The sequence below is a fragment of the Brachypodium distachyon genome, chromosome 5, assembly GCF_000005505.3.
Source record: "Brachypodium distachyon strain Bd21 chromosome 5, Brachypodium_distachyon_v3.0, whole genome shotgun sequence".
In the NCBI taxonomy this organism is placed as follows: Eukaryota; Viridiplantae; Streptophyta; class Magnoliopsida; order Poales; family Poaceae; genus Brachypodium; species Brachypodium distachyon.
This window is the reverse complement of record NC_016135.3, coordinates 20214988-20238747: the sequence shown is the minus strand read 5'-3', so window position 1 is coordinate 20238747 and position 23760 is coordinate 20214988. Positions and strand designations below refer to the sequence as shown.

Sequence of the window (23760 nt, the reverse complement as noted above, 5' to 3'; positions counted from 1 at the left end):
TCCAACAATCTCAGCCAGCAACGAAAAACAATCAAATTTGAATGCAAAGATGGCATAAGTACCAAAACTCATATCTTCTGAATTAAACATATCCCTAATTGTCTGAAAAATGGCTTTACAAAGCAAAACTAATCCAAACTAAATACAGGAAATAGTGGTTACAGCTAAACATCCCTTAACCGAAGGGAGTATAGCACTGTGGTCAAGTTCACTGGATGTTTACAGCGAGTTCAATGATACTTGGTAGTTGACTATTTGTTAGCACCACAATACCAACAATGTAGATTATATAAGATTTAACCTAAATAGCTAGCCAATAATGTATTCCTGTGTTTGGGGACAAAAATAGAGGCAGGAACTCAAAGCTTGTTATCTAAGCTGCTGAAGCTCTCCGCTCCCACGTTTCAACTTGCCTTATTGAATTTTCTTTCCTATGTTTTAGCATTGCGAGCTCCTGAGGGTTAAAGGGAGAAGGCAGATCACATGGACCTGAATCATGGGCAGACTTCACCATAGATTCCATAAGAAACTTCATCTCAATGCCTTCAGCTTGGCAGACCAAAGAATGGGAACAGACCTCAACAGCTTCAGGTGGCTTAGTTGGCTTGAACCTTAGGAGCTTGGCATATTCCGTCAAAAGGTGAAGCATGTAATCATAAACGTGGTCCATCTTAACCTCTTCTTGAATGAAATTGCTTGCTCCTTTTCCTATGCTCTGTGCCTATTCCAGATTTAGAAGTATGAGAATGGTATTTTCTTGAAAAATAACGCAATACATTCCTCAAGAAGAAATGGAACAACATAACATTATGTAACATAAAGGCATGTTTAGAATTTTCAATATTCAATGCCGATGGAAGTTAGCATCTAAGGAATTCATAAACACTATAGCAAACTTGAAAGTGTCATTAGTGAAGCAAAAGCAAGTGATGTAATTAACTAAAGTTAAACATCATATATATATTCAACTTGGTCAATTTCAAATAAAGAACACATCAAAGGTTTGGCAGAATTTTTTTAGCTAAAAACTAACAGTGCTTAACCCCAGTGGTACTATGCTTGCCCTCATTTTAAGTTCTGATTATGGTTCAAAGTTTACATTGCAGCAAATGTTGATACTTTTTATTTCAACAGAAAGTAAAAAAGAAAACCATGACTAGTAACTTCCCAGTGCACTGTTAGGAGCAGAAGTTGTTCGTTGAACTCTAATGACATCAGAGAAGCCCATCGCCATATGGCTCATGTTAACAGTTAGCATTAAAAACTTAATTGCCAACATATGTAGATACAGGAAGATGGGAACTTGGAAGTACCAATTGCTTGTGAGAGTTGCCCCAATCAACAGCATATTTTATGGAGGCACATTTATTGTCACCCCGAACAGGCCAATAATGCTGAATCGGCATAAGTGACCTTGAAAAGAAATCATAATATTTTGGTGTGACCAACAGTGTCATCGAATCACATGCTAGAATATATTTCTGACTGATTGACCATGCTGATCCTTCTATATAGATCTTGTACCTGATAATGTTAAACCAGTGTTAGGAACTTAGTACAGCAAATAAATAGATCCTTGCTTCTTTATCACCCAAAAAGAAAAGAGTGAAATAAAGTAAACCTATAAGTGCACTGACTGCTCAAATCTGAGCTCTTATACCCTGTCCTGCCCTCTTTGAACCAGTCCTACATTCCAAAGTACAACATAAAACTATAAGAGCTGTTGGATCCGTCCCGACTCATCATTAACAGAAAATTTACCTGAGTGTAAATCCTTGCATTCCAATCCTGCGTACTGGAGACATTACACTGCACCAATTCCCGCCGTGACACCGCAACTGCTGCATTCCCTTTCCAGTAAGCATAAGGTTCTCTGTCTAACCATCTTACCTTGTTATTACCATCCTTCAGTTCTTTTTGTAGGGCACCCCATGGTTTTATGTTGATCTCTGGCCTGGCAACAAAGAATAGTTATTAGAGTATTTGAGATTCATATGCATAACTAAGCTGGAGAGACAAAATAATCGAGTCTAGGAATCGCCTAAACATTTGAGTATCCCATTAGCAATACACAAAGCTTCAGTTCTGGTTAAACGTTCTGGTTATCAGTTCTGCATCATGTTTTTCACCCAAAATTATCAAAGGAGCACAATTCCGATGCTTATCTTCACAATGTCGATGATCAAGCATAAGGAATTAAGACATTAAGCAAAGGGGTATTCCATACGGTAAGTAGACAGGGAGAATGAAGAAGGGACGGATAATTACCAGCCCCAGAAAGACCAATCCGGGAAGACGATATCCAGCGTCCTGTCATCTCCGCAGTACCGGAACAGCGGCGGCATGAAGGGGGCGTGCTTCCCGCGGTAGAGGTGCGTGCGTACGACTGGCCAGTCGACGCAGTCGAACATGAGGTCGAGGTCAGGGACGCGGCCGGGGTAGCGGCGGATCAGCTGGAGAATGCCCCAGATGGTGAAGAGGTCGCGCGTCTGGAACGCCGGCCGGAAGCGCTGGACGAAGACACGGCCGCGTAGCACGACAAGGCGGAAGCTAGCGGTGACGCGGGCGCGGGCGAGCATGGCGCGGGTGACGCCCCCCGCCTCGCGCCATGGGCGGAGGTCCTCATGGATGAAGCGGAAGTAGGATGGGCACGACGAGTTGGAGGATGAGGCGGCGGCGTTAGTGGTGGGTGGCGCGTGGTCAGGGGAGGAGCGGCAGGAGAACGAGGAGGAGAGCGCGAGGGCGAGGGTTTGGGAGGATTTGCGCGCTTTGGTAGGGTGGGAGACGTTGAGATGGAGGGAAGGTTTGGGGCAAGAGATGGAGTAGGCGGAAGGTGGTGGCGGTTGTTTGGACGGCGAGTGCGGTGGTGGGCGTTGTGTTTGGGTGTTGAGAACGGCGGCGGCGGCGGTGGTGGTGGGGAGGCTCGCCTGAAACTGCAAAGACGGACGAAACGGTCATGGCAACTTGGCCGAGAGACGACATTTGTTTCAATTTTTTTCATTTTTTATATAAAAAAGAAGAATATACTGTCTCTCTTTTTTTGCTACATTTAGCAGGTAGATTTGGAATTCGTCATAAATCAAACCATCCAACCGCACAAGGTAATATGCAAGAAAATTAGAAGAACAATCTGGCTTTGTTTGTTGGCCATAAATTGGAACGACAATGATAGAGCAAAGACATCATTTTCTAAATGATGTCATCTTCATCATTAAGATGACACCGGAAAAAAAACAATTAACAACAAAAGTAGCAAAACTAGATGCCGGACATAAATCCGCGGTTCCTCTCGTCTCTCAACGCCAAATTGATGTCCGATACAAGATTAACTGTCAGAGATCAAAATTTTCTTCAAAGGTAACAGCTAAGGTTTTCTCTTTCGACCGCCGGTATTGTGCCTTTGAATTAGGTAAAATGCAAATTGTACTCGAATCTAGGCCTCGAGACTACGGAGTATTCTCTCACTACCCGCACAAGTTTCATTGGGCCTTTGAACAAAGCACAACCTAAAAGGCTCATGGGCTGTTTGGGGGTATGTTTAGATGATCTAAGCTTATTCTATCGAAATTTTGGTCATGACCAAAATTGCTTTTCTTTGGATGGAAGTTAATTTTTGGGAAAAGCAGTGTCTCACTACCAACTCTAGCACTGTAGTATAATTTATTGTGGATTGCAAAACCTTCAACTTCTGGAAAAAGGCAAAACATTCACAAAAAATTGGCTAGGCAAGTATTATTTTGTCATGGCAATGTTGGGCACAAATAAAACATACCATTAGCTCCCATGCAAAGTTTGACACATCAAAATTTCATAACTATTTGTTTGGTTCTGGGCTCTTTTTTTTATTTATCGGCTTCTCGAAAAGGAACTTTTACCATACAGTCATACTATTTTTTTTAAAAAAAAGCCATACAATCATTATACTTTTATCAGGCCTGAAACCTACCGAGCCACAATTATGTGTATAGATTTGCTCTGAAATGTTAATTGTATAGATGAAACTATTTCCAAGAAAGAAAGTAAGAAACCAATTGGCATCTTCTATTTCCCAAATGGAAACCTTCCCCAGAGAAGAAGAAAAGACTGGATTATGACACAATCATCGTTTTCTTATAATTGCCACCTTGGTGAACGTCATTTGTCTAGCGGCCATTGATTTGACACCTGGTCGGCCAACTTTATCTTCCTACTTTCACCTCTCGTTTCTTGTATTCTATATCACGTATCTTTTTTGTGGTCAGGGAGGTGTTTTTCCAAGATAGCTGGCTTATGTAATCTCAGGATGTCTCCATCGTAGTATTAAATCAGCGCTATGCCGTCTGGTCCTTTTTCTGGAAGCGGATCCCCTAAGGTACGTTGCATAAGATGGCTGACACATGGGTCCGGGTCCCACATGTCAGCCACCACCACGGCATCTCGGACACGTGAGAGGAGCTGAGCCCCCTTTTTCTGTTTTTTTCTTACGACTGCTGGGATGTATGCATAGATTGGGTATATAGGTCTATAATTATACTGTTATGTCAACTTGATATATGACAATAAGTCAATAAGAAACTCTATATTCTCAAACAAATACTCACTCTGATTTTAAGTTGTTGTCGAAACATTACATGTATCTAGACGTTTTTTAAGAATAGATACATCCATATTTGAGCAAATTTGAGTCAAGAATTTAGAATCAGAGGGAGTAAAAGAATCACTCTTTCCCCTTCCTCATGATAGATCGGGCGGGATGCTCTGGTTGGTTAAGGCAAATCGGCAAACAAATCTATGGATACAAAGAAAAAGGCTTGCTGACCAAAGGAAGACATACGGCATTTGCCATGCCGAGTTAAGTTCCAACCACTTGTGAACTCCCGTGAAGTCGTGAACCCTTCTTTCTTCTTGTCTTTTCCTTCGATTCCTCTACCTTTCTACTTGAACGTTCTGATCCTACCAAATCACGGCTTTTTTTAGGTTCGTTTTCAGTTTTTTCTCGAAAAGAACGACATGAAGGACGATGAGCACGCAATCAAATTAAACCTCCGGGTTACACTGACAGAGGGGAACTAGCTAGTGCCTATAAACTAGTGCACCGTGACGTGAGGGGCACAACAACACAAAGCAGGAGCGGGAAAAATTAATACACCCGACCTACGCGGCTTTCAAAACCCGTGGTCCAAGCCGGCAAGTAGTAACGGACCGAGATCGATCGAAAGAAAGTCACCATGTTAAAGTAGCTAGCTAGCATTCATGGCTAATTGGCTATCGCCGCCTTAAGTTGTTCTCACGTGAAGTAATGGACGAGAAGCGACGGCGTTCCTCAAGTCAACTAATCGAACTAACCTTGGGTTAAAATGAATCGCGACTCGTGTTTACACTAGCAGGACGCTTAATCATGCAACAATAATGTTAAGAAAAGAACTCTTTTATGGTACCACGAATTTAATATGAACCGTTCATTTGTCTTGATCTAATGGCCTATATTGTCTGGTACTCCGTCGTTTATTCTATGAAATACCGGGTCGAAAACCACTTGAGTACCTTGATTTGGAGGACAAAATCGTAATCGCGTGATTATATTTTTGGTTTTTTCCGGTGCTAGCGTTCAGTCCTCGACATGAAGACGTAGGCGTCGTCGGCCGTTGCGGACGTAGCCGCCGTCGAGGAACGACGGAACGTGGCCAGACATGTCCCCAAATGTGTGCGGTGTCGTCGCCACCATGCGCTGGAACAGGTTCCTCACGGGAGCTGGCCGCATTAGCTTCTTCTAAGCAGACGAGCCGTCGGCATCCTAACTTGCACTGTTGAGCCACGGCCAGACCTTCCTTGGCGGAAGCCGCTGGAGCCGTCGCAGGGAGGAGAGAGATGAGTTTTGATTAAGAAAATTGTTGATTAGTTAGGAAACCTGCATGCGTTAATTGCGATTGCGGCCGTAACTGATGTAACTGATGGGCTAAATAGATGGAGTTTTATTACCGACAATTAATGGAGTTTCTTTCCTTTGACAAATGTCTAATTTGCCCTTTGATATAGACGGTCAGATCTAATTGGTACTCTCATCTTCGTTTTTGGAGTGCTGAGCTACTGTGAAAAATCTCTAAAAAAAAGGGTGTACCAAAGCAAAGCTCGTTAAAGAATTAGTTCGACATCTCTTTCGCGACGTACGTTAAGGGCTCCTCGATCATTTGAGGAGGTAAATTCTAGTCATTTGCATCGATAAACTACGTACTTCCATCACGCCTCCGGAGACAAAAAAATTATAACAAATGAATCGTAAAGGTGGCTTCAAGTTCAACTCACAGTGGTGGTGGTGGAGGTGATCCAACGAGCAGATACGACAACTACCCCGACGAGAACGACGGAGAAGAAGAGGTAGGCGGGGCTCGTTCTTGGCATAGCCGCGGCAAGCTTGCTACATCGCCTGCCGTCCACGGCCGCAGCCGGTGCCACCGCCATCGCCATAGCCGCCGCCCGCGCGGCTTCACTGTGCACAAGCCACAAGACGATGTTTGATTGCGTACTTTGGTTCCTTGGTTCTGGAAGAGGACTAGTCAGCTGGAGCTCTTCTAAGATACGAGTTTTCAGCAGCGCAGAGAGACGGGCAACGTCTGCAAATTTATTGAGGACCGGACAAGCAACTGCAGCAGCGTGCCACGTTTAAGGCTTTCTACGCAGAAGGAACGAATTATAGCATGATTTTTCAGCCGTCGTTTCAGTAGTATCAGTATGCAAGTGTTTCAGCAGAAATTCAAAGCTGCAACTCCGGATGGAAAAGGTAGTTTCATGAATATGCTAAAAGTAAAATTTGCGTATGAAAGTTCCAGAGCGTTTGCACGCCTGTAAATCGACATGGCTTTGCTCATGTGTAAAAAAGACAAGCTTTTTCAAAGCACTTAAAGTTGTCTTCTTTCTTTCTTTCTTTCTTTCATTGGGGGCCCAAAAAGCCCTCTCTGAAGATAAAATATAAATTTTAAACTGGAGTCCGATTTCCTAATGTAATTAAGAAGAGTAATTAAGAAGCAATCAAGAAAAAGAGGATAGTTTAGTTAATAGCGGAAAACTAGACAAAAAACAAATTGTACAACATGTCCAAAATGTTGTAATGAAACAAGAAAACACTCATGGAACCATCTTCCGGCCTTAGTTACAGACGCAGACTCCTCACACATTGTCCAGGAGATTGTTGTCGATGTTGTTCGAAAATGCCATCGTCGTCACAGATCACCTGTCTCGAGATGGTGACTCTGACTTCACCGCAGAAGACCATCAAAGAAGCCTAGTCAATAACCAAACAAAGCCTGTGATGGCTCATGCCAAATTGTTGGCCACTTGCATCGACGACTAGGTAGCTCTGATTATGATTACGAGCTTCGAAAGGGAAATATGCAATGGGGCGCGATCAAGATCCGTGCAATCCATCAGACCATCCATCACCATGTCATATCGGGGCCCAGATGATGCTGCAGTAGCTTTGACTTCTCAACACGACTGATGACATATTCAATCGTACCACACCAATCGACACTCAATCCATCCGATGGATCCAAGAACACCGTACAAATAATTTCGATCCGACTCCCTATGTATTACTAGCAATAACACTCAGGTTGTTGTGATGTCAACCTCCGATGACCGGCCTATCGCTCCTGTGATTTTCTTTCACTCTTATTTGAAATTTGTTGATAAGGATACGAGAGAACTAATAGATAAAACATAACCATGAAAAGTCAGGCTCTCGGCAAAGACTCGACTAAGATTAGCTAAGAGGGTTAATCTTGTCAACATTATACACCATCGAATTTAAATGCTAACCAACCATGTGAGTCAACTCAACTCAAGACACAAGAGGTATTGTACTGTGTAAAGTCAACTCAAAACACAACAATTATTGTACCATCGAATCTAACTTTTGTTCAGAGTCAACACTACAAACTCAAAGTTTGTAGATACCCTTAGTTTTTTAGGGAAAGAAAAAGATGTTTTCTCGCCTAGAACAATATTTTCCTTTCTTAGAGAGAGGAACCTTTTTTGGGTTTCTAGACGAATTTTTTGTTAGAACATTCTAAAAGGGCAATCTTTCTTTTTTTGAGTTTTAAAAAATAATTTGTTTTGAGTTTTTTTAGAGAGAGGATTCTAAAAGGACAATCAAATCGAAGTAGCCTCTATCCTTGTATTGGGCCCAAAACACGGATAGGTGGGTGTGAATTACCAGCTGTGCATCAGCGTTATTGGGCCCAAAACAGAAGCAGCAGCCTTGTATTGCGTCTGAGCCTCAAATCCACCCCCAGTTCTTACGACCTTGCTCTGCTTCGTCCCTTCTTCCGTGGCGCCCTCCGCTCCAACTGCAGCATGGGATCAACTGCAACAGGCCGCCAACAGCGGTAGTATTTTGCTGGATGTGCGTTCGGTACAGACGTACAATCCTATATATGCTACGGTGAATCGCTATCTACTGTAAAAGTACTGCACCCTGCCCTCTCTGGCTCTCTCGCTTCTCCGCCGTGTTCCGATAAGCACTCCAATCTCAAAAGGATTCATCCGGTCAGCCATTTGATTCTTCCCTCCTTCGTCCGTCAGTTGCCACTCACCGGGCGCTCCTCTCCCACGTCTCCACCTGTTCCACCGCATCCGCTTTCCTCCTCCTCAGCGTCTCCAGTTCACCGGGACTGAACGGCGAGAGCATCTCACAGGGCCCTGCCCTGTCCGAAGCGTTCAGCCCGGCGTGCATCATGAACTCCCTCTCGAGTCCCCGCCTTCCATGGGTCATGGACTCAACGGTGACCTCGACGGCCCCGTCAGGTATCGTGGGCTTGTACCGCAGCAGCTCGGCGTACTCGCTTAGCAGATGAAACATGTAGTCGTAGACACGGTCCATCGTCAGCTCCTCCTGGATGAACTTGCTCGCGTTTCCTCCTATCTCCCGCGCCTGTAAAAGCACCGACGAGACGTTATTTGGTCTACTAGTTGGGAATTTCTGGCGACCAATGTGACTCGCAAGACGGGGAAACGAAGTACAGTAGTACTGGTAGTACCTTGTCCACGTGCGAGTTGCCCCAGTCCACGGCGAACTTGATGGACCGGCATTGGCCGCGGTCGCGTATGGGCCAGTAGTGCTGCAGCGGCATGAGGCCCCTCGAGAAGAAGTCGTGGAACCTCGGCCGCACCACGAGCGCCACGGAGTCGCACGCCAGGATGTACTTCTCGCTCACAGACCACCCCCGTCCCTCGATGTAAATCTTGTACCTTCGCGTTCCAAATTCCAATGTGGGTTGTCAGGTGACAGATCGATCACAGTACTCGTCTGGATCGAACGTGGGCGAACAGAATTTTACAGTTTTACCTGTGCGTGCATTGCTTGGCCAAGTCTGATTCCCTGAACCCGCCCCGCACCTCCTTCCCCCAGTCCTGAAAAATAAAATGCATCCATCCGATGAGAATTTGCCAGGCGCTAGCGCACGACGTGGTAAAGAGCAGTGGCGTGTGCATATGCCTGGGCATAGATCCGCGCATTCCAGTCGCGCTTGCGGGACACGTTGCACTTGAGGAGCTCCAGGCGTGCGGTGCCCACCATCGGGTTCCCCTTCCAGTACGCGTACGGCGCCCTGCGCGTCCAGTCCACCGCGGCATTCCCTTCGTCGATCTCCCTTCTCAGCGTCCCCCATGGCTTTATGTTAAGCTCCGGCCTTCGTAATAAATCGAAACAGAACCAAACAATGTTTTAACCCCTCGATCAATATTATGCGGTATGGTAGTATGTATGATGCGTGCAGACTTGACAGTATTTACCAACCCCAGAACGACCAGTCAGGGAAGGCGATGTCCAGCGTGGGCTCGCTGCCGCAGTACCGGAACAGCGGCGGCGGGTGGCAGCCGCGGTGGTTGCCGGCGTCGACGACCGGCAGGTCCTGGCAGTCGAACATGAGGTCGAGGTCGGGGACGACGGCGCGGCGGCCGGTGGTGTTATAGCGCCGGAGCAGCTGCAGGATGCCCCACTGGGTGAACACGTCCCGCGTCTGGAAGCACCGGCCGTAGCGCCTCACGTAGAGGCGCCCCGCGACCACGGTGACCCTGAACTTGGGCATGTACCGGTGGGCGCCTTCCAGCGTCTCGCGCGTGATCCCCGTGGCCCGCCATGGCCGCAGGTCCTCGTGGATCCACCGGAAGTAGGCCGGGCAGCTGCCCGTTGTTGTCGCTGATGATGATTCTGTTGCGGCTTCTGAAGCCGGAGCGGGCGATGGCTGTTGCGTCAAACCGGCAGGTAACTCGGATGGTGTTCGGTTTGCGGCGTCCTGGCTGCTGGTGAAGGGTGTCGTCAGGCCCGGCGCCCGCAACGGACTCGTCGCTGCATTTTGTGCTATCGCTGGAACGGCGATAGGGATGATTGGAGCAACCTGTAATTTGGAGTCGTACGATTTTTAATAAGATACGTCATCTGGCTCGTAACAACTGATGCAATCTAGTGATACATGCTGCTTTTTAAGATGATCTTTCTTGTAAGAAACAAACGAAATCGATTTCTAAAGTTCTGTGGAGGGTTTCGGCAACCATTTTCAATGATTTTCTAAGTTCTAAATTTCTGATGGTTGGCCCCAAGTACTGTCGCAATTCGGTAGTCCTGTCCTCCTACCATGAACCTACGCAGCTAAGGGAGTAAAACGGATGAACAAACTCAACTACTGTACTACTCTAGGACGCTATGATTATGCCATGCCATAATTTTGATGCATGCCATGAAACAAAACAGAGATGCTATAGATTGCTAGGTACTTGAGGAACTTTACTCTGGCGCTGGCAGATATCCAGTAGGAGGAGACGAAAGCGCCGGCAACAATCGCGACGAAGAAGACGAATACACCACCGTTCACTGCCAGACAGGGAGCTGCCTGCAGGCTCCGCGTGAGCCGCTCAACCTTGGCCGGAGGCTCCATCAATGACCACAATCAGACACCATGCCTAGCTTCTTCTCTCCACGGACGAGCCGACGCCCAAAAGATGAACTATCTCATCCTCTTTCCCCCTAACTACCTTAATATCTTACGAGTTGTCTCTGTATTTTTCTTTCTTCCCGGTGTTGGATTGTAGGACAGGGAACTGAATTGTGGAAGAATCATGGATGGATTCAACATTCAACCGATGTGATGCATGAGAAAAATACTTTCGCGTGATGCAATTGCCCCTGATGATGGTGTGATGTGGACTGTCTAACCATTCTGCTCCCTTCATCCAATTCGCTACATCAGATATCATAATTAATTTTTTAGAAGAAAGGTTGTCATCCACCTACGGGTTGTTTTCACCTTTACTGGCGTGGAGTACTAAACTGCTACTCCCAAGTCATTGTGATGCCTGTGATGGGCATGTAGCTTCCTCCGTATGGGAAATTAATGGGCATGCACTATTTTTTTTCCTTTGCTGAGATTTTGCTAACTGTAAATCGACGTTGTGAGCTGCTTTCAAGGGTAAGTCGACATTGGTGACTTCTGTAAAGATCTTGATCCTCACTGTGGTAAGTTGGCCATTGCACATTTTAAAACGTGTTGAAACGAAACTAGAGTCGAATCAGTCGATCTCTACTCTCTGCACTTCTGCAGCTGCAGTGCAAGGACGTTCAGCAAGCTTACCAAATCTTCCCCTAACTTTTACTCCTAAAAAAAGCCGACTGTTTCCTACAAAACAAAGCTGCAAGGCGTAGACGGAAGCCTAGCCAACCTGGGAAACGATGCAAGCAGAAGGCTACGCTGAGGCAGGTAAACAACTGCTAATCTGCCAATATTGACAAAATGCCCTTTTGACAAGATATATCTGGTGATTATGAAGTGCTGCACTTTATGAGCCATGACCAGACGACTAACGTTGTGCTGGCGTTCTCCTTTCTGCCCACCAGCAACGACTAACAAAACGGACCAGGCAAAGCCGGTCTTTCAGGCTACGTTCTTTTCGACTTTTAAGACCGGTTTCTCCTAAAAACTGTTCTCACCTATCTTCGTGAAGAAGTCCCATCACAGATTTAGCTAGATTTCTAAAGTACTTTAGGCCAAACTAGTTTGATAGCTTAATCAAATTTAGATGGCGGCTTCTACAGAAAGCGCAGCTTTTCGAAAAAGCCGGTCCAAAAAGCCGAAAAGAACTGGTCAGTCCAGTATGACTTCGACTCGTTGGACCGATAGCGAACGTGCAGCGGAAGATGAAACAGGGGAAACCTGTAACCGGAGACGGTGTACAAATCTGGGATGATGTCTCCAATAGTCCCGTTCGCAGCTTGGCTCATTCCGCACATTGAACACGAATCTGCCTTCTCCCTCTCCCTCCGCCTCCTCTCTTTCGTATGCATGGCGCCGCAGGTATTATTCCAGATTTCCAGTGATCAAATTTCCTGCAATTTCGAATCTCTGTTGCCAAGTCACCTTGGGTAATCTCTCCTGGATTGGTTCTACTAATTAGTTGCTGGGGTTCTTTTCGTGGCAGCAGAAGATCGTCTTGAAGGTTTCTTCCATGAGCGACGAGAGAGTGAAGCAGAAAGCAATGGAAACTGTTGCGGATATCTACGGTGAGTCATTTCTTCGAATTTGTGTTGTTATTTTCACCTTATGTGTTTCTATTATATCTGTCTCGTCTCGCGAACAAATTGATATAAATGGATTTTTCTACTCCGATGTTGCGCCTGGCTAGCTAAAGTAGCAGTACTACTCAAAGTTGGGTCCATCTCCTGATTTAGTGATGATCTGAGACAGGTATTGACTCAATAGCCGCCGATCACAAAGATCAGAAGATGACAGTGATAGGTGATATGGACACCGTCACTGTCGCCAAGAAGTTGAAGAAGTTCGGGAGGATCGATATCGTCTCCGTTGGGCCGGCCAAAGAAGAGAAGAAGGATGATAAGAAAGTGGAAAAGAAGTGATCAACTTTCCTTCAGGATGCATGAACATATACAACTGCACTTTCCTAGTCAGTTTTAGAATACCTTGCTTTGCAGTCTATTTTTCTAGTTACTAGCATGATGGCCCGTGCGAAATGCGCGGGCTAGATCTGATGATCATTGTTGTATTATTTATTTTATCCTTATTTTATACATGTGTTGTTGATGTTTTTTTTCTTTGTACATTTTTTTATCCTCGCCATACCATATACTCACTCGGTCAGGGGCGGATCCAGGACCAGGGCTGCCCGGGCGGCAGCACCAGTCATGTCCAACATCATCTTCCTTATATTCATATGGTTTGCATGAAAGATTAAAGCTAAAATATGATAAATATGCTTAATCAGGCCCCTCCACACAATTTGCATAAGATTATCCCCCCTTTAATCCATTTTCTAGATCCGCCACTGCCCTCGGTTAGGTTTTATAAGGCCCATGTAGGATTTTATGTAAAACTTTGGCAAACATTACTTTCATAATACGACATTATTGCGATAAAAAACAGAGATATCGTTGTATTAGTATTAGTATTGAAAAACTCTAGTATAACGCTTATATACACACACACACACACACATTTTTTGTATAATTTTTCGTCATAGTTCGGCGCAAAATTCAATGCATGCCTTATAAATAAGGATGGAGGGGGTATAATTCAGTGAGATTGGATTTTGTCCCATACGTATTTAGTCGTCGTATTTGTAATTTTAAAATCGAACACATGAGATTTGTATACCTAAGAGCAACTCCAGTTGATTCCCTAAATTTAAGCCCCGAAATTCCTATATGGGGATCCCGTATAAAACATTACTCCCATAAATTTGTGTTTGCTCCAGCAGACTCCCTATCTCACTTCCTATATTTCATTCTTCTAGTATTTTATTCAACCGCTTTCCTAAACTTTCTTGTTTCAAACTTATTCATATAATTTAAATTCATATATCTTAATCGAATTACTTTATTTTATAGCAGTTAAATAAACTATATAATGCAGAGTATTATAATGACTATAATCTAATTAACATAGTTTTTTAATTAGCGGTGTGTCTTTTACAAACTATTCTACACAAGCGTATTATCCACGTGAATTAGCAGAATAGCAGGAAAAACACATATGTCAAACTGCATCTACGTCTCTACTACTATTTCAATTGCTCTCCCCTTGATCTCTACATGAAAAAAGATCCACATGCAGCAACGGATGTTCCCCTTTTCTCATTCTCTCTTCCCTTTTTCTCATTCTCATTATGTTCCGTTCCACCTACAGGATGAGGCTCACCCGATGCCCAAAATTGACCGCCGCCGCCACCGGCAAGGTCGTCGGCCGCCTCTCTGCATGCCCACCGATGTCTCTCCCATCACCAACACTGCTGCCAACCGACTGCCTCAACCAACACCGACGCATCATTTGTTGCCGCTGCGCCAGCCTCAACGCCACTCGACCATTGCCTTCCCCATCTCTTGTCCAGCAGCTCAACGGATACTCGCCCAGATCCGGCAGCGCCCCACTGCTTCCTGCTGCTAGTTTGGTGCGCCAGCTCCACCAGCGGTTTGTTCTTAGGAAGCCAAAAGAGAAGTTAACGTGACATATTTGGACCGATGTTTCCAGGTTCAGCCGAACGTAACATCAAAAGAACCGATTTGTAGGATGTAACATCAAATGAACAATTTGTAGGGTTGGTAGCGGCAGGCTTTGACCGAGTCAGCTAACGTTTCTTCAGTAAAAAAATATAAAAAATGGAAAAAATAAAAAATCATGTTATTAGCCTACCATAAAAAATTCAACTTCATCGGACAAATGATCGGTAGAAAAATGACATTTTGTTTGAGGTTCATATTTTGATTTCGGGAGTAAAATTCCTGGAAATTTTTGAAAAAATTACCAAAAATTATAACTGTTATCTTTGGCATCTTGTTAAAACTTCAAAGCATCTCAGCTAAGGATTAATGAGAAAATGCGGTGGTCAACTCTGTCAAAACCATTCATGTATGCGAAAACCATCTTTTGCCTATATAGGGGGTAGCTTTTTTTTTACGAAAATCAGGGGGTAATTTAATGGTATGAATAGTTGGAGTTGTGTTCTAACTGGTATTGGAGTTCAAAAAAGTAATCTAAACTCTGTGGTTAGTTCAGGGTTGTAGTATGAACTTATTTCTCTAATTTTAAGTTCACAACACGTTGGTTGATCAGCGTTTGCATCAAACTAATTGATTGTTTTAGGTGATATTAATTGTGTATCTGGAATTAAAGTCCAGATCACGTGTGATATGGTGGTTCTTACCAAAGGTGACTGTCTGACTGATCATGCATCATATATAAATCACATATATGCTCAAAAACTAAAATTCGCAAGCCGAATTGGCAGTTCACTTGATGCACCGATAAATCATGTGTACACCAAGCTATATTAGTAGGTTATTTTTTCTTTGAAAATCATCGTGTGTGATTAAAGTTTTATGTGATTATGCTATCGATGCTTGTACTCCCTCCATCCAACAAAAGATGTCTCAAGTTTGTCAAAATTTGGATGTATTTAGACACGACTTAGTGTGTAGATGCATTGAAATTTAGTCAAAGTTGAGACATCCTTTGTTGGACGGGGGAAGTATTAAAATTTAGATCGTGAGACAGTCGTTTAGTTCTTAATTTTATAGCGATATTTGATTAGTAAGTGCCTTTTCATTTGCTATGTAGCGAGCCTCTCGTATGTACTTTGTTAGAGGTTCAGCCAACGTAACAACCAAGTTCTGTTCCGGTGTTTAGTTAGCTTGATGCCCTGCCTAGCGTATCTAGGGAGGGACCAAGGTGATGAGGACATCCCACCTGCAGATACAACCACTGCACCTGCTGCTACACCATTACAAGAACCAATTACTCGTGCGTGTGCACATCAATTAAATTACCATGTACCTTCCTTTCTTGGTACCATGGGTGATCTAGCAGGGCGCATCACAAGGGCTATGATCTATCAAGTCGTACGGTAGCTTAGAGCGTGTCCGGACAAATTGGTTGTCTCTTCCGCTTCTCAAAACGGCATGTGCGCCCGACACAGAATGTAGCATCGAAATAAAGATTTCTAGACTCTCAGATTTCAGATCCAACGGCCAAAATAATTGGCACTCATATTGCTTTTAGTATATAATAATAATAATAATAATAATAATAATAATAATAATAATAATAATAATAATAATAATAGAAATAATAGATACTCCTTGCGTCCCATATTAAGTGCTGAAAATTAAATGTATCTAGACGTAGTATATAGATATGTCTATATTTAGACAAATTTGATTCACTTAATATGAGATGGAGGAAGTAGATAAATAGATAGATAATAGATTTTGAAGATCCAACGCAATGGGTAACAATTTTAAACACTTGTTATACGCTACAGAAAAATTCACCAAAAGCTGAAATTTTGGATTGCATGAATGGGGTAGCACTTTATCAATTGTTCAAACATGCAGCCCAAAAAGCTACTCCCTCCGTTCCATAAAGATTGGCACGGCTTGGCACGGCTCTGGATTACAGCTAGCTCAAACCCGTGCCAATCTTTATGAAATGGAGGGAGTACGTGCCTTCTGGCCGGAGGATCTATGGGACACGATGGACGTGAATCGTTTGTGTTGCTGAAACTCAGATGAAGACGGCTTCTTCTCCTCGCCGTGGTTCTCCCTGCCGAAGGATGAAGGATGGCGACACATTTGTTTTCACGTGGTGTTGATCTCATGTTAATCGATTTTGGATCTCCACGGAATGTACGTACACCAAGAATATAAATAAGACATATCCGTTTCTTTTTAGCAACCAATCGTGACCTGTTTGGAGTGGATTTCGGTTTCCTTTTAGGAGCCGTGTCAACGTAACATATGTTTTACAGGCCTGACTATTTTTACGGGCTGTGTTTGAGAGGAAAAAGTCAAACGTTTTCTACGGCCCTTGGATCTCAAATCTGACGATCAAAATAATTTTGATGATGTGGATCAACGTGGAGCCTCCTCTCGGTACCCCTCATATTGCTTTTAGTATATAATAGATAGATAGATGTGCACTTGTGCGGATGTATTAGCAGGATAGTATCAAACGAGTGCATTCGTTGCTGGAGCATTCAATATTTATATTCCACGTGACATTAACATATTGCCTTTATGCTGTACTACTCGCTTGGCAAGACATTCAAGGTCATGATAGGCGTGGAAATATCAGGATTTCTTACAAGGATTTTTCGCTCAGATTTTCGTCTCGACAAGTGCTCTCAAAGACTCAAACTACATAATGCACGGAGGCAGAGATCACAGTTTAATCCGGGCTAAAATACACCGTTTGTTCATGAATTCGGCAAAAATGAACACTTTAGTCCTTGAACTCTTTAATCGAAGACAACAGACCACAAATTTGGGAAATCACCAACGAATTACAGACTAGACAATATGATCCATCGATTGTGAAAACGGAAAATAAACAAATCTCAGACGAGTCTCGTACAATGCAGCCAGGTTTCAAGCCAGCCCTTCCTTTCTCCCGAAACGGAAATAAACGCATAACCGTCCATGAACACTTGAGCAGGTACACGCCTCGATCGCAGTAACTACCAGTCGTCGATCGGCTGGTCGCTCAGGAAGTCACAGCTCTTTGGACGGGTCCAGGACGTGGCCGAGAACAAGACCTCGGCACTCCCGTACTCAACGATGGCGAACATGAACGGGTGGTCCGCCACGAAGCTCATGGGCGGCGGCGGCGGCGGACCCGGAGGCGGGCCGCCATAGCCCGGGCTCGTTGCCGTGTACGTCGCTCCCACTGCCGTCGTGCCTTCCTCGTCCACCTCCACGGCGCCCAACTGCTGCATGGACGACACGTACATCCCCAGTTCCGGCATGTTGGAGACCATCCCGGACAGGTCCGCGTCCGAGGGCTCGAACGGCGCGGCCAGCCCGAGCCACCGCAACGCGGCCCTCGCGTCGAACTTGAAGCAGAACTTGAACTTGGGGATCATGCACGGGCTGACCACCTGCTCGCGGCGGGGGACGCAGCGCATGACGAAGTCCGGCTCCGTGGCCGCCAGCCGCAGGAGGCCCGCGAGCCCGTCGCGCCGGTGAGGGAGGAACACGAGCATGGAGAAGCACGGCGCGTCCCGGCTGAGGCGGCCGTCGCGCCCCACCGTCTTGTAGAAGCACTGGAGGACCTTGAAGCCGAGGCCGGCGAAGCTTGTGGCGTACTGCATGCCCGGGTCCGACAGGAACGGCACCCGCACGTCTGTGCCGCCGCCGCCGAGGCGGTGGAAGTCGTCGTGGACGGTGTCCGATGGGTCGAACCTGCGAGCCCACGTCGCCCTGAAATGCATGGCGTTGGCCAGCACGATCTTGGCGTCGCCGCCGTTGAAAGAGTCCGGGGAGACGATGTTTCTTAAGCGCCCACGCGTGGCATGTGTGATGAGAGCGTTCACCTCAGCCGCCGCTGCCTCCGGCTGATCGATCCAAAGAAAAGATTAAGTTTCCCAGTCACGCGTACTCATGGTTAACGTGCCTTAATTTTGTTGGTTGATGGTTACTTATAAATTGTTTGTTAATTCGTGAATTAATTTAGTGCTACCTGATTCTGAAAGTCCAAGGATTTTGCGTAGGCCTTGTGAGCGGAGGCGGCGGTGGACACGAACTCTGGCCTCAGCACGAGCGACTTGTCCGCAAAGATGCAGGCGGCAGAGGACAGCTGCGGCCACGCGCGCATCTCGGCGATGAGCCCGGCATTGGCCGCCTTGAGTTGTCGGAGTTCTTGGGAGCCCAAGAAGGCCAGCAGCTGGCGCAGCGTCTCGCCTTTCGTGCCGGCGGGAAGCAGCGCGAGCGCGGCCCGCAGGGAAAGGGGCGAGAAGATGAAATTCGACTGCCTGGCAATGGCTTCCGTGCGGGCGAGCAAAGCGACCTGTAAGAACTGATCCATGCCGGTGCAGGGATTAGTACTGACTGCTCTGTTCTAGGATAGTAACAGAACGGAGGATTACGGGGAACCAAAAGGGGTTGAGAAGGAAGCCATCGTCCAGTATTTAGGGAGGGCAGGGGAGGGGCAACGCCAGCACCGGACGGTCTCGGATCGGAGATCGAACGTTCAGGTCGCACGGCCGGAGCGGAATCAAGATTTGCCCTTAGAAGTTCGAAACAATTACCCGCCACTGCCATCACTTACCCGTTCGTCGGCCCAAAGAAGAAAAATTCCCCAAATCGTACAACTCTGACCACTCCTGAGGCGACGGCGGGAATGCCCTAGCGCCGCCACCTCCGCCGTCGCCACCAACTCCGCCAACTCCGCCAACTCCGCGATTGTTTGTCTCCACCCCGAGGAGACGACTGGACCTTGGTCGCCTCCGGATCCGCTGTCGGTCGCCACCACCTCCGCCCTCGGTTGCCTCCATTCTCCGTGCATTCTTTCTCATAGACGTCTCCATCGCCATGTGGCAAGGAACAACAGTTTCTGGGGATTTTCAGGGGGTTCAGTTCTTGTTTCATCCGTGCATGTGTTTGTGGGGATTTTTTAGAGAGATATGCCTGCACTGTTGGTGTTAGTGTAATTTGCAGTAGAGGTAGTACTTAAGATTCATGGCCAGGTCAATTTGTGATTGAAGATTCCATCACGTTTTGGTGATTCGGTGGCTTGATCATTGTTGCCTGATCACTGTTTTGTTTTGTTGTTGTAATTTGCAGTAAGGATGTACCAATGGGTACTGGTAGATCAAGTGTAGACTGTAGATATACAACGGTTCTAGCCATTGCCGATGAATAGCGATGAATCTTAATACTACCAGTGGCTTCCTTCTTTTTGTTTCCTTGACAAGAAAAACAATGGAGGTTTTGGGCTTTGCAGCAGCTGACAAATTCTTTGTCCAAAATGAACTGGCAAATTCTTTCCAACAACCAAGAATCCTCTGTTTTTTAGCAACTCCTCTTTGTTTTTTTTCTGCAACTCACTGGAACAGAGAGAGAGAGAGAGGGAGGGAGGGAGAGAGAGAGAGAGGGGGGGGAGGGAGGGAGGGAGAAGAAGAAGGCTTAATTCTACATTTTGCAATCTCAAAAATAAATTCCCAAATATTTGTAAGAATTTGCCATCCAAGATTGAAGTACTTTTTCGCCATCCGATATGATGAAAAAGAGTTTGAAGCCATAGAAATAGCTATTGATGTGTGGTACTAGAAGAAGCATTCAAAGACAGATATTCAAAGCAATGGAAATAGTTTTTTGGTTCCTCTCATTTTGTAATATGCAAACTCTTGCGGATTGTGGTTCCTGTAATTTTGAAATATGCAAATCGTGAAAACTTGCTTCTTTGAGAAATTTGATGTTGTGAGAACTTGTTTCTCTGAGAAATTTTATGCTTTGAGAAGTTGATTATGTTTGAAATGTTAATTGATTCCTTGAGAAATTCTGATTGGCATCTGATTTTGATTCTGGACATGCATCAGGATGTTCAGAAATTGATTCAGTCAATTTGACGATTTTGATTATGTACATAGAATGTTCAGTAATTGATTTTGTACGTCAATTTGATTATTGATTATGTGGGCGTCAGTTTGATGTGGATTATGCAAAAAATGATTCAGTCAAAAAAATCAACAGCCAGCAGAAACTATTCTGCCAAAAAGGACCAGCAAGTGTAGTTTTTTTCTTAATTTAGGAACAGCAGTCACAGCAACAAGGTTTGAGCAGCGGCGGCCCATTTCAGCCCCAAACTGGTTTTTCTTAATCTTGGAGTTAAGAGTTGATTAGCGAACGTGTTTTTAACTCCAGGATTTTGCAGTGGAGCAGGATTTCATGTAGTGAGAGTTGAGTCAAGAATTTGGAGGAGTGGAGAGCTCCTGAAAAGGTTTTTATTGGCCGGGGAACTCCGACTCATGTACACTCGTATATCACAGACATATCTGTCTCTTTTCCTTTCCTTTTTAAGTAAGACTAGGTGAATTACTACCCGATCAAAAAAAAAGACTAGTGAATTACCCGTGCGTTGCAACGGAGGAAAAAAAATTGTACACTCGTGCAATGCATCAAAACTTTCTCTTTTTTTTGACAATCTTTCTCTCTTTGGTATTGGTCGCGTATAGGGAGGAGGGTGGGGATTGGTTCTGTTTTTGTTGCGGGATTTTTTTACCACGCTAAAGGGCGCGGGGAGAGCTGGTTTTCTTGACGCGGGGAGGGAGGGCTTCACTCATATTCTCTCCGGCAATTCTTCACCTATGCACTGTCATTTCGTGTCTTCTTTCTTTCTTTCTCCTCACATTGGCTTCTCTGGACGTCCAAAAAAAAACCCAGTAAAAACATTGTAAGATATGCCCATTTAAAATTCTAGATACCACTTGGAAAACGAGATGCCCTTTTGTGACCCTGTTGCTTTCGAACACACAATATGCAGCATTCTTCCGTAGCAGTGGTGTTTTCAAACAGAACAAAATGCGGCGCTCTTCCAGAAAACATCACTTAAATTCATCAACTGCAAGAATTCTGTTCACTTTGCTAGTTCTGCAAGCCTCAATCTTCTATATAAAAATTGTAATACACAAAATTATTCTTAGAGCGGCAGATGACAATTTTGTCGCACAGAAACATAGTTCATGTTATTCATAAGATCATCCTCTCCAACAATGGAAGTGTCCACTGAGTGTACACCTATAGAATTTCTGGGCAGTGACCATGTAAAAAATTATGACCAAGCCATGTTCTCTAGCCCATGATTTTATCCACTGTAATAACTATATCTAAAACTCTAACAAGGATGCTGAGAGAGAGAACTCACTCACTAATCCTTCCATGGCACTCTAAGGCTCACTTGGCTCAATCACATCTGTTACCGTGCTTTTAGATAAGTCTTCATCTCTGTCGGTCTGGCACCTCTATTTCAGCTCGAACTTAGGTTTAAAAAAAATCAGCATCGCCTCTCATAGGATATCCAGATCGGAAACAATGTCTTGAGCTGAAGCAATTTTAAAATAATTGCATCGGTTTCCTCCAAAAACTGGTTGAGAAACTGCAAGGATAATAACAAATTATGCTTGTTCTTAGGCTACCAAAATGTTTACACTTCAGGTCAGAGAACTCACGTAGGAAGTCCCCAATCTCAAGGGCACCATGTTCGGCTTTTATATTATCCCCATAGCACCTGCAATAGAGCGCAGCGGTGAGGCAAGTGAGCACAGAGCAACATGCTGAGTAAACTTTAAAGGGGGAGAAAACCTACCGAGGGAAATTATACTGAAAGACATGAAGGTCCCAACTACAGCAAACAATGTAATAATCATGTAGTTGTGGAAGAATTGTTTCTTCTTCACTTGGAACCTGAATTAGAGAAAGGGGACGCAGAGGAATTATGAGTCATGCAACACTTGGCTACTTAAAAACAAAATTTCAGAAATGCAATTGGAGAATCATGTAGTATCTGTATCAGTGTATCCCTTCCTTGTTACTCTAAAAAAATTGTCACTTCCAGTGATTAGAGAACTGAATAAGAATTAGAGAATGTCAACCATCTCATTAATTAGTAGAATCAATTTCGAGCCAAAACCATATAATTAAGTGTTCTTGTACACATCTGAACCACAATTCTTGTAAATATTTGAACCCAGTGCGTCCGAACCCAATAAATTTTCTGTTACAGACTTAGAATTCAGGCAACCTATTCAAACAATTAACTCCCCAGTTGCTCACCATGGCGCGCACACCAGCTCTCTTTGTCGAACAATGTGTTTAGACACCAAAATGGTGATGTCTGCCAGAAAGCCTTTGTTCCTCAGACTATTGCGCCTTCGATTACTCCTACCTAAAATGTGTAAACAAGATGCACTGTAGTAGCGTCCTACCTAATGTTTAACTGACCTAGCTAATTTTGGTATTCAAACTGTTTAGACACCAAAACAGTAGCTTCCTATCTAATGTTTTCGTTTTGCACAGGTAAACAATGATATTATATAAATACATACCAGAGTGTTGCAAAGTTCAGTTTCAGACTGAAAACAGCCTGCAAGGGAAGGAGCTGGGAAAGGTTGTCGCCTCGATCTCTTTGCTCGTTCTCTGGGAAACTTGGAAGGAAAGAAATCGTCGGATGTTTCAGAATAAATTGCGGCCCAAGGAAGGTGTCCTCAGCATCATCAAGGAGGAGGCTGCGGTGTGGAAGCAGGCTGGCGCTGGTATTGGAGTGCTTTGCTCTGGGCCGGATGATGTTCCTTAGATTTAGCTCTCCTGTGTTTTTTGTGAGCTTCTGTGTTTGTCTCCCCCCCTCTTTCTCGTGAGTTTTGTACTTTCTTAACTTTTGTTCCCGGGCCGCATCGCGCGACCCTCTTTGGCAATGAATGGATCGCTGTATCCTTTTCGTCAAAAAAAGACTGAAAACAGCCGCATGAAAACAAAAGCGTTGGAGTTCAACAACGAAATATAGAAATACCTAGCCATCACCATCAGGTAAATATATCACTAACAGAACTAAACTGTAGTGTTAGTGTGCCATCATTAATCTCAAAAGAATGTCTGTACACTTGCAGGCATGAGTGTTAGATTAATTGCATACGTTTGGTGCCCTTAATAACCTGTTGCAGTCCCGCAGACACTATTTCAGAAGCCCAATTTCTGAAATGTTCAGATAAATCATTAGAAGAAAGAGCATGTCTGGTGGAAGGGCAAACTTGATTACTTTTACAGTTGATCTTGACATATCGATCTCTGTGAACTTCAGAGCTAGGAAATCTATGGCTAGGAACCAGAGTTGATGATATGATTCTGGTTTACATAATGGTCAAGTTTACACAATGGAGTTGGTTACATATACAGTCTGTAATGCCGTATGGCCTGATTAAATAGGTCTGCAATCTAACTGCTGCATCGTCACT

At 44.7% G+C, this 23760-nt stretch overlaps 4 protein-coding genes and 1 long non-coding RNA gene across 8 annotated transcripts; 1 reads left to right on the top strand and 4 right to left on the bottom strand.

Annotated features, from left to right (window-relative positions):
• Positions 1 to 50: 50 nt before the first annotated feature.
• Positions 51 to 6616, bottom strand: LOC100832926 (O-glucosyltransferase rumi homolog). Its single transcript, XM_010241876.3, has 6 exons — positions 6283 to 6616; positions 2269 to 2933; positions 1762 to 1954; positions 1622 to 1686; positions 1314 to 1524; positions 51 to 721 (listed from the first exon to the last, which is right to left on the bottom strand). Exons 1-6 carry the CDS (start codon positions 6442 to 6444, stop codon positions 374 to 376), a joined length of 1644 nt encoding a protein of 547 aa, XP_010240178.1. The 5' UTR covers positions 6445 to 6616; the 3' UTR covers positions 51 to 373.
• Positions 6617 to 8116: 1500 nt separating this feature from the next.
• LOC100832616 (O-glucosyltransferase rumi) lies at positions 8117 to 11192 on the bottom strand. The gene is made up of 6 exons (XM_003581407.4): positions 10764 to 11192; positions 9769 to 10373; positions 9473 to 9665; positions 9323 to 9387; positions 9015 to 9225; positions 8117 to 8908 (listed from the first exon to the last, which is right to left on the bottom strand). The coding sequence occupies exons 1-6, from the start codon at positions 10908 to 10910 to the stop codon at positions 8567 to 8569; spliced, it is 1563 nt and encodes a 520-aa protein (XP_003581455.1). The 5' UTR covers positions 10911 to 11192; the 3' UTR covers positions 8117 to 8566.
• A 913-nt stretch (positions 11193 to 12105) lies between these two features.
• Positions 12106 to 13103, top strand: LOC100842919 (heavy metal-associated isoprenylated plant protein 39). 3 transcript variants are annotated; one of them, XM_024455692.1, is made up of 3 exons: positions 12106 to 12323; positions 12424 to 12529; positions 12714 to 13103. In XM_024455692.1, the coding sequence occupies exons 1-3, from the start codon at positions 12213 to 12215 to the stop codon at positions 12881 to 12883; spliced, it is 387 nt and encodes a 128-aa protein (XP_024311460.1). In that variant the 5' UTR covers positions 12106 to 12212; the 3' UTR covers positions 12884 to 13103. The 3 variants fall into 3 exon arrangements, with proteins under 3 accessions (XP_024311460.1, XP_024311461.1, XP_003580221.2); XM_024455693.1 differs by having other exon boundaries at positions 12111 to 12323; positions 12448 to 12529; XM_003580173.4 differs by having other exon boundaries at positions 12128 to 12323; positions 12451 to 12529.
• A 4097-nt stretch (positions 13104 to 17200) lies between these two features.
• Positions 17201 to 19199, bottom strand: LOC100832304 (putative non-inhibitory serpin-10). Its single transcript, XM_014895690.2, is given in 3 exon segments — positions 17201 to 17562; positions 17565 to 18369; positions 18495 to 19199. Coding segments are annotated over 3 exon segments (1185 nt in total). The 5' UTR covers positions 18840 to 19199; the 3' UTR covers positions 17201 to 17527.
• A 2277-nt stretch (positions 19200 to 21476) lies between these two features.
• Positions 21477 to 23439, bottom strand: LOC112269280. 2 transcript variants are annotated; one of them, XR_002960894.1, is made up of 5 exons: positions 22858 to 23439; positions 22586 to 22697; positions 22119 to 22216; positions 21982 to 22040; positions 21477 to 21908 (listed from the first exon to the last, which is right to left on the bottom strand). It is a non-coding gene; the product is annotated as an uncharacterized LOC112269280 (long non-coding RNA). The 2 variants fall into 2 exon arrangements; XR_002960893.1 differs by lacking the exon at positions 22586 to 22697.
• Positions 23440 to 23760: the final 321 nt, after the last annotated feature.

Bases quoted from the DNA above. Each gene is read 5' to 3' on its own strand.
- LOC100842919 (XM_024455692.1), top strand. From the start codon at position 12,213: ATGATGTCTCCAATAGTCCCGTTCGCAGCTTGGCTCATTCCGCACATT. The intron at 12,324-12,423 runs GTATTATTCCAG...TCTACTAATTAG, and splicing joins TCGTATGCATGGCGCCGCAG to TTGCTGGGGTTCTTTTCGTG. The intron at 12,530-12,713 runs GTGAGTCATTTC...GATCTGAGACAG, and splicing joins AACTGTTGCGGATATCTACG to GTATTGACTCAATAGCCGCC.
- LOC100832926 (XM_010241876.3), bottom strand. From the start codon at position 6,444: ATGGCGATGGCGGTGGCACCGGCTGCGGCCGTGGACGGCAGGCGATGT. The intron at 2,934-6,282 runs GTGAGTTGAACT...CCGTCTTTGCAG, and splicing joins TCACCTCCACCACCACCACT to TTTCAGGCGAGCCTCCCCAC. The intron at 722-1,313 runs GTACTTCCAAGT...AATCTGGAATAG, and splicing joins GCAACTCTCACAAGCAATTG to GCACAGAGCATAGGAAAAGG.
- LOC100832616 (XM_003581407.4), bottom strand. From the start codon at position 10,910: ATGGAGCCTCCGGCCAAGGTTGAGCGGCTCACGCGGAGCCTGCAGGCA. The intron at 9,388-9,472 runs GCATATGCACAC...TTTATTTTTCAG, and splicing joins ATGCGCGGATCTATGCCCAG to GACTGGGGGAAGGAGGTGCG. The intron at 9,226-9,322 runs GTAAAACTGTAA...TGGAACGCGAAG, and splicing joins GCCAAGCAATGCACGCACAG to GTACAAGATTTACATCGAGG.